This window comes from Pongo abelii, chromosome 7, assembly GCF_028885655.2.
Source record: "Pongo abelii isolate AG06213 chromosome 7, NHGRI_mPonAbe1-v2.0_pri, whole genome shotgun sequence".
In the NCBI taxonomy this organism is placed as follows: Eukaryota; Metazoa; Chordata; class Mammalia; order Primates; family Hominidae; genus Pongo; species Pongo abelii.
In genome coordinates, this window is record NC_071992.2 from 27,300,590 (window position 1) to 27,315,048 (window position 14,459).

Genomic DNA, 14,459 nt, shown 5'->3' on the forward strand with positions numbered 1-14,459 from the left:
AATATGTCATCCATTTCAGGAAATGCCTCTTTCATTTTGGGAACTGGGAAGATTGTGACTCCTCAGAAGCATGCCGAATTACCTCCTAATCCTTGCACACCAGATACTTTTAAATCACCTTTGAACTTTTCCACAGTAACCGTACAGCAATTGGGAATTACACCTGAAAGCTTTGTTAGGAACTCTGCAGGTAAGAAAAGTTGTCATTCTATTGTAATGCTTTTCAAGTTTAAAAATAACTTTAATATAACTCAGCTTTATTTGTTTATACGTACTGTCATATTTTAGGTACCTAAATTGCCTACTCTGCAAACTTGCTTCTTCAGGGAGACTTCACAGTTCATTTAGCATAGCAGGGATCACGGAATCGCAGGGCGCCCAGCATGATAATGTTCCCAAGTCAGAGTCGTGCTTGATGCCAATACTAGAAAATAATGTGTGTGTGAGTCATTTTTTGACCTGTCACCTGGGATACAGGAGGGTGTATGATATGAATAGTAATAATGCATTTTGTTTTCATTTATGGCAAAAATAAGAGAAAGTTTAAGAGCAATTAAGAAAATATAATACTGAAAGATCAGGATGTACCTCCTTTAAAAATCACAAACAGGGTTGGGCTCAGTGGTTCAAGCCTGTAATCCCAGCACTTTGGGAGGCTGAGGCAGGCAGATCCCCGGAGGTCAGGAGTTCGAGACCAGCCTGACCAACATAGAGAAACCTCGTTTCTACTAAAAATACAAAATTAGCCGGGCGTGGTGGTGCATGCCTGTAATCCTAGCTACTCAGGAGTTTGAGGCGGGAGAATCGCTTGAACCTGGGAGGCGGAGGTTACCGTGAGTTGAGATCGCACCATTGCACTCCAGCCTGGGCAACAAGAGTGAAACTCTGTCTCCAAAAAAAAACACAGACAGAAGATTGATTCTGGCTAATGTCCTTCGAGCAGTAGAAGTGAAGTTTACCTGTGAAGTCTGACTTAGATGGAAAAGAAAGAAATACTATATGAGAATGGAATTGGATCAGAGAATAGCATTTAGAATTGGAGGATAATGGATGTCTTGAATATCACAGGGCACTAGACCAGGTAATACATAAGACAAGGCAAAAGTGGCACACCACCCTAACTTTCATTCTCAAGAACATCACTCTCAGACCTTTAAAAAGCTGGATTCATTTTGTGTGCTTAGGCATATGTCCAAAATTCAGGGTAGTGCTGATGGTAGGTATCAGAAAGAAACACAATCATCTTGAAGAATTAAGAATCAGACTGCATGTACCTAGGTGGAGATCTTACCTTTCAGTTGCTGGGGATAAAACTGACTTATTTAGAAAAAGAAAAATACTGAGTCAAAAGCAAAAGCCATCTGTGTGTAGGAAATAAAAAACAAAAATGAAAACTTAAAACGTGTTGATGTATTTATTCAACAACTTTTAATAACTGTTCTGTGTACCAGGCACTGTTCTAGGAGCATGGACTAAGTCAGCAGACAAAACAAAGATTCCTCTTCCACTGATTGTATATGAATGACTGTGCCAGTAACTCTGCACTGAGCTTTCTGTAGCACATGTTTATCATGTTTTCTCTCTCAGGCTGGTACATCATGAGTATTGGATGTGGTTACTGATGATTGCCTTGTTTTGTTCCAATTTATAAGAGAGTTTCATTACAGGAAAGTCATCATCCTACCTTAAAAAATCCAGACGACGTTCTGCAGTGGGTGCTCGGGGCTCTCCTGAAACAAACCATCTGATTCGTTTCATTGCTCGGCAGCAAAATATAAAGAATGCTAGGAAATCTCCTTTGGCACAAGATTCTCCTTTCCAGGTATGATTTTCTTCTAAGTTCTGTCGTGAGTTCCGTTAATGAAGCTTTTGTGCTTTCTTTACACCTTCTAGTGCATCTGCTGTGTTTCAAATCTGGAGAGAGATTTTCTCTGTTTTAGAGAACATGCAGTTAGCGGCCGGACTTGGTGGCTCACGCCTATAATCCGAGTCCTCTGGGAGGCAGAGGCAGGCAGATCACTTGAGGTCGGGAGTTCGAGACCAGCCTGGCCAACATGGTGAAACCCCATCTCTACTAAAAATACGAAAATTAGCCAGGTGTGGTGGCAGGTGCCCGTAATTCCAGCTACTCGGAGGCTGAGGCACGAGAATTGCTTGAACCTGGGAGGCAGAGGTTGCACTGAGCCAAGATCATGCCACTATATTCCAGTCTGGGCGACAGAGTGAGATTGTCTCAAAAAAAAAAAAAAAAAAAAAAAATGCAGTTAGCCTAAATGATGATGTTGACCATGGGTGATTTTTCTTTGTTTGCTTTGTTTTAGAGACAGGATCTCAGTTGCCCAGGCTGGAATGCACTGGTGCAATCATAGCTCACTACAGCAATGAACTCTTGGGCTCAAGGAATCCTCCCACTGTAGCTTTCCAAGTAGCTGGAATTATAGGCATGTGCCACAGCAATGGGCTAATTATAAAAATTTTTTTTTGTAGAGTTGGGGACTCACTATGTTGCCCAGGCTTGTTTTGAACTCCTGACCTTAAGCAATCCCTATCAAAGTGCTGGGGTTACAGGTGTGTGCCACACTGCTCAACCCAAACGAAAGTATTTTTAGAGTTATGAGACCCTGGATAGAAAAAGCTTTCTAGAGGAGCTTTTTATTTTATTTCCCAGTTTTTTTTCTAATTAAGATCTAGTTTTCTATGAGGTGAGGCACTATTACCTTTCTAAGAGCTTATCTCTAAGTTACTGATTTTTTCATGACTACTGTGTGTTGATGTATAGGGGCAAGGGTCTCCTGGACAAAATGTATTTGGTACAACCTTGTGGAGAGGAGTAGATTATTTCTCTGCGGATGGGGATATATTTAGCTGTTTTTTCAAATTTTTATTAAAATAGTACATCCCCCTAAAACGTCAGATACAGTCTTGTGCTACATAATGACGTTTTGTTCAGTGATAGACTAAATACATAATGGTGGTCTCATAAGATAATAATGGAGCCGAAAAATTTCTAAGGCCTGGTGATGTAGTTCACATAACATCATAAAACAATGCATTGCTCACGCGTTTGTGGTGATGCTGGCGCAAACAGTTCTACAGTGCTGCCAGTTGTATTAAAATCTAGCACAAAAGGTTACCTACAATACATAATACTTGATAGTGATAATGAATGACTGTTCCTGGTTTATACATTTACTATAGACTTTGTATCATTAATTTAAAGTGTACTCCTACTGATTAAAAAAAAAAGGACCTTAATGTTGTATGTGTGTTGTGCTGGCAGCAGCCTCCTACGTTCTCCCTAATCCATTGGCTATCTCACAGAGCAGTCAGAGAGGTATTCATTTAAAGTAGAAATCGAATCATTCACCCGGCTGCTCAGAATCTTCCCATGGCCTCCTGCGATCCCTTGAATTAAACCTACACCCCTTCCTGATGCCTTCGTACGCCCACTCTAGTCTCTCCCCATCTCCTTGTACTCACAGGGCAGCACGCTGGCCTTTCTGCCCCATCCTGTTTCCACTCAAGGCCTTGGCCCTTGTTTTTGGAGAGTACCTCCCTCCTGTGACATCTTCCCTTAGACCTCTTTCTCATTGTTTTGGCTTCAACTCAGATTTTACTAAAGATAGAGGTCTGTCCTGATTCTAGCTAAGCCAGCACTTTTAGGGACTCAGCCACATTCCTGATATTTCTTCTCAATAGCACCTCTTTTACCTGTAACTACATTTATATGTTTTCAGAATTTCACTCTAAACAGTAATTTCCCTGGCCGAGTATGGTGGCTCACACTATAATCCCAGAACTTTGAGAAGCAAAGGAGGGAGGATCGTTTGAAGCCAGGAGTTTGAGACCAGCCTGGGCAACATGACAAAACTCCGTCTCTACAAAAAAATTTTAAAAATTATCTGGGTGTGGTGGCACATGCCTGTAGTCCAAGCTATTTGAGAGGCTGAAGTTGGAGGATCGTTTGAGCCCAAGATATCGAGGCTGCAGTGAGCTGTGATTGTGCCACTGCACTCCAGCCTGGCTGATAGAGTGAGACCCTGTCTCAAATAAAAATAAAGTAATTTTTGCTAGATCCTGAGCCCCTCAAACCGTTTGTGGTGCATGGAAGGAAGGTTATTGACTGACCAACACAATTCCTAAGACAAAAACATCAAAAAAGCAGTACATTTTGAATGTTTCATTTGCTTTGTATGTAAACATTGTTCTCCTTCTCCAGTAGAAAATAGAGAAAAAACAATTTTGACTAGAGAAACTTAATTTTTTTTTTTAAGCAGGATTTCAAAGTGCTGCATGTTCCTAGGATATTAAATCTGCCCCTACCATGTTCAAATATGAGTACAAAAAAAGCACGTTCAAAGTAAATTGTATGAATTTGAGATCATCTTTTCCCTATCGTTCTGTTAGATGAATTGACACAAGCCTTTTTTGAATATTATTGCTGTTTATGTCATGAACGTTTATGTCATCAAGCATATTTCAATGTAAAATGTTCTCTTATTATGTAATAGAGAATTTGCTTTATATTTAACTGGGAAGAGAATCAAATGTGTGAACAGATCACCATCAAACATGGCTTCACGATATGAACTGCTTTTTCTCCCTATGGTATATATTTTTTTTCTGAGACCAAGCCTTGCTCTGTTATGCAGCCTGAAGTACAGTGGCATGATCTTGGCCCATTGCAACCTCTACCTCCCAGGTTCAGGCGATTCTCCCACCTCAGCCTCCCACATAGCTGGGATTACAGGCAGGCACCACCACGCCTGGTTAATTTTTGTGTTTTTCGTAGAGACATGGTTTCACCATGTTAGCCAGGCTGGTCTCAAACTGCTGACCTCAAGTGATCCTCCCACCTTGGCCTCCCAAAATGCTGGTATTACATGCATGAGCCACCGTGCCCAGCCTACTCTGTATGATATCTTAAACGGAGGTAATTTTTACTTCACTTTTTGCCCACTGGTATAATTTTTTAAAATTGCCACAAACTTCGTATCAGTGGAAATGTTAGTAGTCCAAGTAATTAAAAAAAATCTAGATAGAGAACTTCATCTGTAATATATTTTTTATGTAAAGGGAACTCTCAATTTTTATATTACTTGTCTTTATCTGGCACTTCTATCCCTACTAATATAAATTTCATTTTATCAGTCTTTGGCTGGAACCCTGTTAAAGGGGTTTCCAGAGAGCTTCTGTGCTTATACCATCAAACTTTGTATTTTAAGAGAATGGCTGGCTTTCAACCCTAAGAAGGAAATATCCTCCAGGTCCCTTACAATCAGGAAAATTAACTGGGAAGAGCCAAAAAAGAGAGCAATGCAAGTGTGGTATCTGAGCATGTATGGAACTTCTGTGTCTCATTCTGGCCCCTGGGCTGGAGGGCATGTGTAGACCGGTGCTGAGTAGAAACAGCTTGGACTGAAGGAGATATGCTGAGACTTACCTGTGACACAGGCACCATGCAGATGGCTTCCTATGGATACATCCAGCACAACATTTGGTAAAAATTGCAAATAAACAGGTTCCTCCTGTCCCTTCTTTGTTGCACCATCCCAGAGCGCAGTGTTTTTTTGGCACCTTCCATATAATCTTAGGCTGGCCTCTCAACATTTTTGTGTTAAACTTCCTTATTCAAACTGAAAATATGTAATTCCAGGGTGAAGAAGCTCTGCCACACTAACTCCTTACCTTTGATCTTCAAAAAGCGTATGTGTACTGTATTTAATTTTGGATTCAATGGCTGTAGGCCTAGAATATAGAAAGTATGAATTGATTATAATACTCCTTGTATATTTTGTACTTTCACAGGGCAGCCCTGCACTGTATCGAAATGTTAACTCTTTAAGAGAACGAATATCAGCCTTCCAGTCAGCTTTTCACTCCATAAAGGAAAACGAGAAAATGACCGGCTGTCCGGAATTCTCAGAGGCAGGAAGGGAGTCTGAGATGACAGACTTGAGTGAGTAGAAATAATTCGTTCAGTTTTGAACGACAAGCTTCTGAGATATGAAATGATATAGTGTGAAGCCAGTCTTTTCAGAACACAGGTATATTTATAAAGTGAGACTAACATTAAAAATTTAGGACATTTCACACAAAAATAAGGATTTCTGGTTTCTCTTGGAAAAAAAACCTGTTATCAGGCATTCCTAATCCTACATTTCCGCATGGTTGCAATTCAATTTTAAGTTTTAAAATGTCAGAGATAATTAGCTCATTTCACCTTTACCATAGAGCTTGTGGCAAATTTGAGTTTACAAATCTTGATTTTTACAGGATTATTATTAAGCTTGGCAAGCATTTAATAAATGAAATAAATTCATATGAATTTTATATGAGTACCAACCACCCAACCCTGATGTTAAAAACAAATATATCCAGCCAGGCGCGGTGGCTCATGCCTGTAATTCCAGCACTTTGGGAGGCTGAGGCGGGAGGAGCACTTGAGGTTGGGAGTTCGAGACCAGCCTGGCCAACATGGTGAAACCCTATCTCTGCTAAAAATACAAAAATTAGCCAGGCATGGTGGCACATGCCTGTAATCCCAGCTACTGGGGAGGTTGAGGCAGGAGAATCACGTGAACCCGGGAGGTGGAGGTTGCAGTGATCCCAGATCGTGCCATTGCACTCCAGCCTGGGCAAAGAAGTGAGACTCCCTTTCAAAAAAAAAAACCACACACACAAATATATCCAATCTGATAATCTGCTCTATTCTTTAACTCTTAGATTGTAATTCATTTGGTTGTTTTCTCAGTCTTTTTTTTTTTTTTTCCCCCAATCATAAAGCATTTTAGATACCAAAATGTGACAAAATCTTGGTCTTACTGTAATCATTATAACCATTCTCTGGTACTTTACACCCTAAGGTTTCAAATGATTTTGTTTTGAATTCTTGAACCATCTTTAAGTGCATTTCAGCACCTCCCATGAGGATTGCTCTGTTAGCCCAAGACAAGTTCCCCTCATCTACCTCTAGAGCATGTGACCCATTCAGATGTACCGATTTATATTTGTAGTTTGTGACTCACTTATTGTTTCAGTTTTTTCCTGGGTTTTAAAATTTATTTACCTCATTATAATTCTACAGACAGTTCCTTTTTTTTAGCTAGAAAAAAACTGAGGCACGTTGTGTTTGTCTTTTTCATAAAGTCATACAGAGTATTAGAACATAACCACATCTTTTAAAATAACAGGTGTCATCATACATTTAAAAAGCGTGAGGTACCATATTAGACATGCAAAAGTATTTTAGTATATCTTTGTACGTTTTAAGGTCTGAAAAAAGTTAATTCTAATAATATAAATGTATTATTATCTTTTCAATAGGTATGTTTTCATTCCTTTCAGTTAGATTTATTTTTTTTGGAATAAAAAAGTGTGGTAGATTTTTCTTTTCATTGATAATTTAGACTCAAGCACTAGATTTTACTAAAATTATGATGCACAATAGCAGGGCATGGTGGCTCATGCCTGTAATCCCAGCACTTTGGGAGGCTGAGGTGGGCGGATCACCTGAGGTCAGGAGTTCAGACCAGCCTGACCAATGGGCATGGTGGCGTGAGCCTGTAATCTCAGCTATTTAAGAGGCTGAGGCAGGAGAATCACTTGAGCCCAAAAGGTGGAGGTTGCAGTGAGCTGAGATCGCACCATTGTACTCCAGCCTGGGCGACAAGAGTGAAACTTGGTCTCAAAAAAAAGAAAAAAAGAAAAAATATATATATAATATATATGAAAACATTTATGCCTGTGTCGTTTTGTTTTTATTTTGTGTTTATAGCCAGAAAGGAGGGTCTCAGCGCTTGCCAGCAGTCTGGGTTCCCTGCAGTGTTGTCCTCCAAACGTCGGAGAATATCCTATCAGAGAGACTCTGATGAAAATCTAACGGATGCTGAAGGAAAAGTAATTGGTCTCCAGATATTCAATATTGATACAGATAAAGCATGTGCAGTTGAAACTTCTGTAGATCTTTCTGAGGTAATTCACTTACTTTACGCATAGGAAAATGAAGTTTTGGTTTTCTGCATAGGCAGTTTTAAGGCTGTCAGTGCTGTTTTTCAATTTTAGTACCTTGTTCTGCCCTGTGGTAGCTGGGGGGGGGTTGTGGGTGTGGGTGGGTGTGTGTGGGTGTGTGTTTCCTACCTGTTAATTTACGGTTGCTGGTAGCTGGGGTGTGTGTGTGTTTCCTACCTGTTAATTTTACGGTTGCTGGTATTTATCGCTTATTAGAAACAGTTTGGATAGCAATTTCACTTTTGACTACTAACCTTACAAAGAGAATAAGCCCTGGGGTCTTCTACATGTGAGGCAGATGCTCCAAGAAGGGAGGAAGTTACGGTCTTGCCCTCAGGCAGTATTTTTTCTACTGGGGAGCAGGGTATAAGCAGATGGCTTCAGTGGAGCTGGTGGATCAGGTGGAGATTCTGTATGGGGTGTACTCCACAGGCCTGGGAGCCTTGCACTTATACCTGCCCCTGACTGCTTTCCTTCTGATGGAAATCAGGGTGCCATTCAGCAATTTCTCTTTTGCTCTGCTCACTTTTTTCAAGTAGCTCTAGGGATTTTTGTGGCTTATAACTACCTAAACCCTGTCAAGACATTCAAAAGGCGATATTAGGAGAAAAATAATACTGCTGAAGATCAGTTGACCTGCGCGCATGTGTGAACCGGAAGCTGGTCTGTTGTGACGGACTTTTCTTACTTCATGCTCCTAGTTCTGGTTTGACACAGTAGCTCCTCATGTCCTTTGTGAGAGGAGACACCTAACACCATTACAGTTGGAACTCTTTCTGCACCTTCTCTGTCACTTAGATCCAATGCTCATCCTATTCGTTTTATGTGGACTGGCAGAACAAAGATTTCATAGTTATTAGAGATTCTTCAGGCTCCAGTGGGTTTCCTTTGTATTTCAGTTGCCTGTAATCTCGGCTCCCTCTGCCCTTTTTAGGTTGATGTGAAATTGCCACCGGACAGAAACAAGACTAATTGTTTGTTATCAGAACTTTGATTAATTGTTTGAACATACATCATGATTCAGATATTATTTCTGAATTAATGTGACTGTGTTTTCTATCCTAGCCTTTAATGTTTCTCATATCCCAGGTATTGATATCGTTTGGCATTTGATTAATAATTATATAAACTTTTTTTTATTTTGAGAATTTTCTCTAAAGAATTGCAGATGATACAACTGTCTAGGCTATAACAACAAAAATATATCCTTTAAGCTTTTCTTGGGGAATTAAAAGTTGATTTGTGGGATGTTTAGGATGCAATTAGTATGAATACTTCATTGTTAGATTCCTGTACACTTTGAGTTTATGAGATAATGAAGGTGACTGAACATCAGATTTCCAGGTAATCCATAATGTTTACTCAAATCTTCAAAAAGGCATTAGTAGTACTCTAAGTAATAAAATGTAATACTCTTTCAATTTTTCCCCAAGATATCATCTAAACTTGGTTCAACACAGTCTGGATTTTTAGTTGAAGAGTCTCTTCCCCTTTCAGAGCTCACAGAGACTTCAAATGGTAAGTAATCTTTTCTTAGTACATGGACAGTTGCCCGATTCATAGACATTTATGATTAGTTTACCTATTTGCTAAAATTTGGGAGAACTGAAATTGTTTCCTACTTTTTAGGAGCTCATGGCCTAGTAGAAATGCTTCTGAATTCTTGTTATATGAGAGATACTCTCTTTTTTAAGCTACCATCAGTAAGAATTAGTGAAGTATTTCCAAGCTCATGGAATTTAGTATAAAGAGGTAGCACCTATGAACATATTAACAAGTATTCTTTGTTAGAGAAACACTACTTGTAATATTTTTATTTGTTTTTAAGCACGTAAAAAGAGTTTTACCAGGATGTAAAAATTATTCTTTCTCAAAATCAGTATGCTTGTACTGAGTGAACATTACTAGCAAGGGTCTAGATTGACTTTTTTTCTACTTGGGTCTTTAAAGTAAAACTCTTATGGGCATATAATTGGATCTTGTGTTTTTTTAATCCATTCTGATAATTTATTGTAACTGGAATATTTGGCCTATTAACTTTTCAGGTAATTACTTAACATGGTTTTATTCACAGCTGTCATTTTATCACATGTTTTCTATTCCTAATTATTGCTCTGTAATCTTTCGTAGTCTGGTTAGTTGATATTATACAGTTTCACATAAAGTACAGAAACTACAAACTCTACAGATCAATTTCCTCTCCTCTCCAGCCATGGCTTTTATGATCCTTTACAGATACGCTTTTATTTCATTATAAGCCCCACAAGATGTTGTTTTTGGATTAAGCAGTTGTATGTGCTTTGTTTTTCTTTTTTTTTTTTTTTAAGGCAGTTTCTTACTCTGTTACCCAGGCTGGAGTGCAGTGGTGCGATCTCGGCTCACTGCAACCTCCCTCTCCTGGGTTCAAGCCATTCTTGTGTTTCAGCCTCTTGAGTAGCTGGGATTACAGGCGTGCACCACCATGCCCAGCTAATTTTTATGTTTTTAGTAGAGATGGGGTTTTGCCATATTGGCCAGGCTGGGCTTCAACTCCTTGCCTTCAGCAATCCACCCGTCTTGGCCTCTTAAAGTCCTGGGATTATAGGTGTGAGCCACTGTGCCCAGCCAAAACAGTTATATGTGCTTTAAATAGGTTAAGAGGGGGAAAAACAGTCTTTTGTATTTACCCAGACATACCATTTCTTATGTTCTTCATTTTTTCCTAAAGATCTGAGTTTCTTTGTCTTATTTTCCTTCAACCTGAAAAAGAACTTCTTTACCATTTTTGTAGTGAGCATCTGCTCTGACTTTTAATTTTAATCATAAGATAAATGGGTGGATGTCCGCCTGCATGGTCCCCCTGCACAGGGCAAGGTTGTGAGTTTGTTGCCACAATGGAATAAGGCGTTCTTGCCTTCAGTGGTTTCTTTTTTCTTCTTCTTCTTATTTTTGAGACAGAGTCTCGCTCTGTTGACCAGGCTGGAGTGCAGTGGCGCAGTCTCGGCTCACTGCAACCTCTGCCTCCTGGATTCAAGCAGTTCTCTGCCTCGGCCTCCCAAGTAGCTAGAATTACAGGCACCCGCCACCACGCCCAGCTGAGTTTTTTGTATTTTCAGTTGAAACGGGGTTTCACCTTCTTGGCCAGGCTGGTCTTGAACTCCTGACCTCATGATCCACCCATCTCAGCCTCCCAAAGTGCTGGGATTTGGCACTGTGCCCGGCCCAGTGGTTTCTTAACAATTCTTTTTGTTTTGCTCTTATGGGACTTTGCATAGGAGTGACCGATTCTCTATGACGGTGATTATAGATTGTATGAAGTGTGGCGATTAGCAGTTGTCATCATACTAAACACCTCACTCTACAATGTGAAATGTTGAAATCACACAGGCCAAAATTTTATTTAGGCATGCCCTGAAGCCGTACTCAGAAATATTGTAATTAAACAGGGAAGAATAGATCTACCATAGTAGATGGGGACTTGACGAAAGGAGTCTGGTGTTGATTTCTGTATTTTAAACTGCTTGTTTTTTGGTGGCACCCCAGACAGTGCACCTTCAGGAAGAATAAAAAGGTGTTCTAAGATGGAATCAAATGTCCCTTTGTGAAGGGGGAGCTTAGGGAGAGCTGCATGACACCTCTGATCTCCTTTACCCCCTCTGCTTCCTCTATTTTACCTATGTAGCCAGAAATCCAACTCAGCGAATCTCCTTGCCTTCTCTGTACCTGCCTCAGAGCTGCTAATATTTGGTATGCTGATAGCCCCAATTTTTTTTTTTTTTTTTTTTTTTAACCTCAAATGGCTCTGTGCTGTTTCTTCTTTATTTTTATTTTTATTTTTTTTTTTGAGACGGAGTCTTGCTGTGTCACCCAGGCTGGAGTGCCATGGCGCGATCTCTACTCACTGCAACCTCTGCTTCCCGGGTTCAAGCCATTCTCCCACCTCAGCCTCCTGAGTAGCTGGGATGACACGTACCCGCCACCATGCCTGGCTGATTTTTGTATTTTTGTAGAGACAGGGTTTCACCATGTTGGCCAGGCTGATCTTGAACTCCTGACCTCAGGTGACCCACCTGCCTTGTCCTTCCAAAGTGCTGGGATTACAGGCATGAGCCACTGCGCTTGGACTGTGCTGTTTCTTAATCCACACACTTTCACACCTTATTTTTCTCTTAAAATACCCAATGCTCCTTCCTTTATTTCTTTTTAAAATTTAGATACGTATAATTTATGTTTTCAACAGATAATTTTATAGTGTGTCATGTAATTGTTTTGTTTTTCTTAAATTTATTACTATTATTTTTGAATGACAAACCATAACTGTATATATTTATGGGGAACAATATGATATTTTGATATGTTTATACAATGTGGCATGATTAAATCAGGCTAATTAACATGTCCCTCACTTCACTTACCTATCATTTTTTTTTTTATGGTGAGACGTTTGAAAATTACTCTCTTAGTTATTTTGAAATATGTAATACACTAATATTAACTATAGACACTGTTGTGCAATAGATCTCAAAACTGATTCCACTTGTCTATCTGAAACCTTGTATTCTTTGATCAACAACTCCCCATTTCCTTCCTCACCACTTCTACAGCCTCTGGTAACCACTATTCAACTCTTTACTTCAATAAATTCAACTTTGTTAGATTCCTCATGTAGGTGAAATCATGTGGTTTTTGTCTTTTGTGCCTGGCTTATTTCACTTAGCAAAATCTCTTCCGGATTCATCCATGTTGTTGCAAATGAGAGTCTCCTCACTTTTAGGGTTAAATAGTATGCTGCTGTGTGTATATATACCATGTTTTCTTTATCCATTCACCCATTAATGGATGCTTTTCATTGACGAGAATGATGTTAGCAACAGGTTTGTCATGTATGTCCTTTATTATGTTGAAGAACATTCTGTTCCTAGTCTGAGAATTTTTATTGTGATATTGTGTTAATTTTTTCAAATGCTTTTTCTCCGTCTATTGAGGTGATCATATGGTTTTTATTTTTCATCTTTTTTTTCATTTTTCAAGAGCGTTTATTAAAATAGGCAGTAATCAATACATGTGCATCATATGAGCATTTATTCAAAATCAGCCCTTCCAGGAGAGGGGCTGCATCTCAGTTTTTCTGTCTGTATAATAAAATGCCAAAAGTACTTCCCTAAAGTACAAAGGCATTTCCTTAGTAGTCTTGGGACCATAACAGAATATGATTACTAAACATCTCCAACGTGGTTTTCATTACAAAGAAACATGTTTTACATAAGAGCTTCATAATATAATCCAGAGACAGAATTTGTGCATGCTTAAAATTTGAAGCCAGGCTATTTCTGATATATATTTTTTTCATTTCTTCCAGTTTTTTATTTTTATAAATATGCATCCAGTTTCCTACCAGTTTAAAACACACACACAAAACACTGCTCAGAGCACCATGAATGCCTTACAGTAGCTTCTTTGAGACTATAATCCTAATTCAAGGAGGGGAGTACTAATTTCTATTCTGACTTGCTCCTTTCCCCAAATCTCAGCAATTGTCAGATACAAAAAAAGGTTTCTGGGCAGAGGGCCAAAGAATAATTATGAATAATTTCACAACGATCTGGTTAAGAAAACACACAGAAAATGGTGATCATATGATTTTTATTTTTCATCTTCTTTATGTCATGTATCACATTGATTTGCATATGTTGAACCATCCTTGCATCCCAGGGATAAATCTAATTTGATCGTGGTGAATGATTCTTTTCATGTGTTCCTGAATTAGGTTTGCTAATATTTTGTGGAGGATTTTGCATCTTTGTTCACCAGGGATATTGGTGTATAATTTTCTTATATGTAGCAGGGTAGTGCTAACCTTGTAAAATGACAGGGAAGTACTTGGAAGTATTTTCTCTACTTTTATTTGTTTTGAAAGTGTTTGAGAAAACTTGTCAGTTCTTTAAATGTTTGATGGAAGTCAGCAATAAAGCCATCTGGTCCTGGGCTTTTCTTTTTGTGGGAGATTTTTATTACTAATTCAGTCGTCATCTTACTTATTATTGGTCTTTTGAGATTTTCTATTTGTTCATGATCCATTTCTTTTATCCAATTTGTTGGCATTTAATTATTCATAGTAGTTGCTTGTGATCGTTTGTATTTTGGTGTCAGGTTCTCTGGTTGCTTCCTGTGCTCTGAAGTCAGATGATATTGCTAGGTGTCCTCCGTGGTCTAGTAAAATCACTGGCTGGACTCTGCCTTCAGTCAGATAGAGCTGCTCTCTGGGCTCTGTGATTGTCTCTGATTTGGCAGAGTTGCAGGTTGTCTTCCTTGGCTGGTCGGTACTATTGTTTGGAATCTGTAGTTGGGCAGAACCATGTGATGGGCTCTGAGGCTGCTTGAGGCTGTTGCTTGGCCCTGTAGGGTGGGCAGGGCCTGAGGCTGTACTCCACAGATGTGTGTGGATTTGGGCTTGCTTCTCAGCTCAGGGT

At 39.3% G+C, this 14,459-nt stretch overlaps 1 protein-coding gene across 5 annotated transcripts in view; it reads left to right on the forward strand.

The window, feature by feature from the left end:
• Positions 1-14,459, forward strand: part of CDCA2 (cell division cycle associated 2) — a 111,184-nt gene that overhangs the window by 2,255 nt on the left and 94,470 nt on the right. For all 5 annotated transcript variants that reach the window (XM_054561363.2, XM_002818918.6, XM_054561364.2 and 2 more), the window contains exons 3-7: positions 20-190; positions 1,668-1,822; positions 5,809-5,959; positions 7,778-7,974; positions 9,444-9,528. In XM_054561363.2, the coding sequence (XP_054417338.2) occupies positions 20-190; positions 1,668-1,822; positions 5,809-5,959; positions 7,778-7,974; positions 9,444-9,528 (759 nt within the window). The remainder of the gene's footprint in view (positions 1-19; positions 191-1,667; positions 1,823-5,808; positions 5,960-7,777; positions 7,975-9,443; positions 9,529-14,459) is intronic.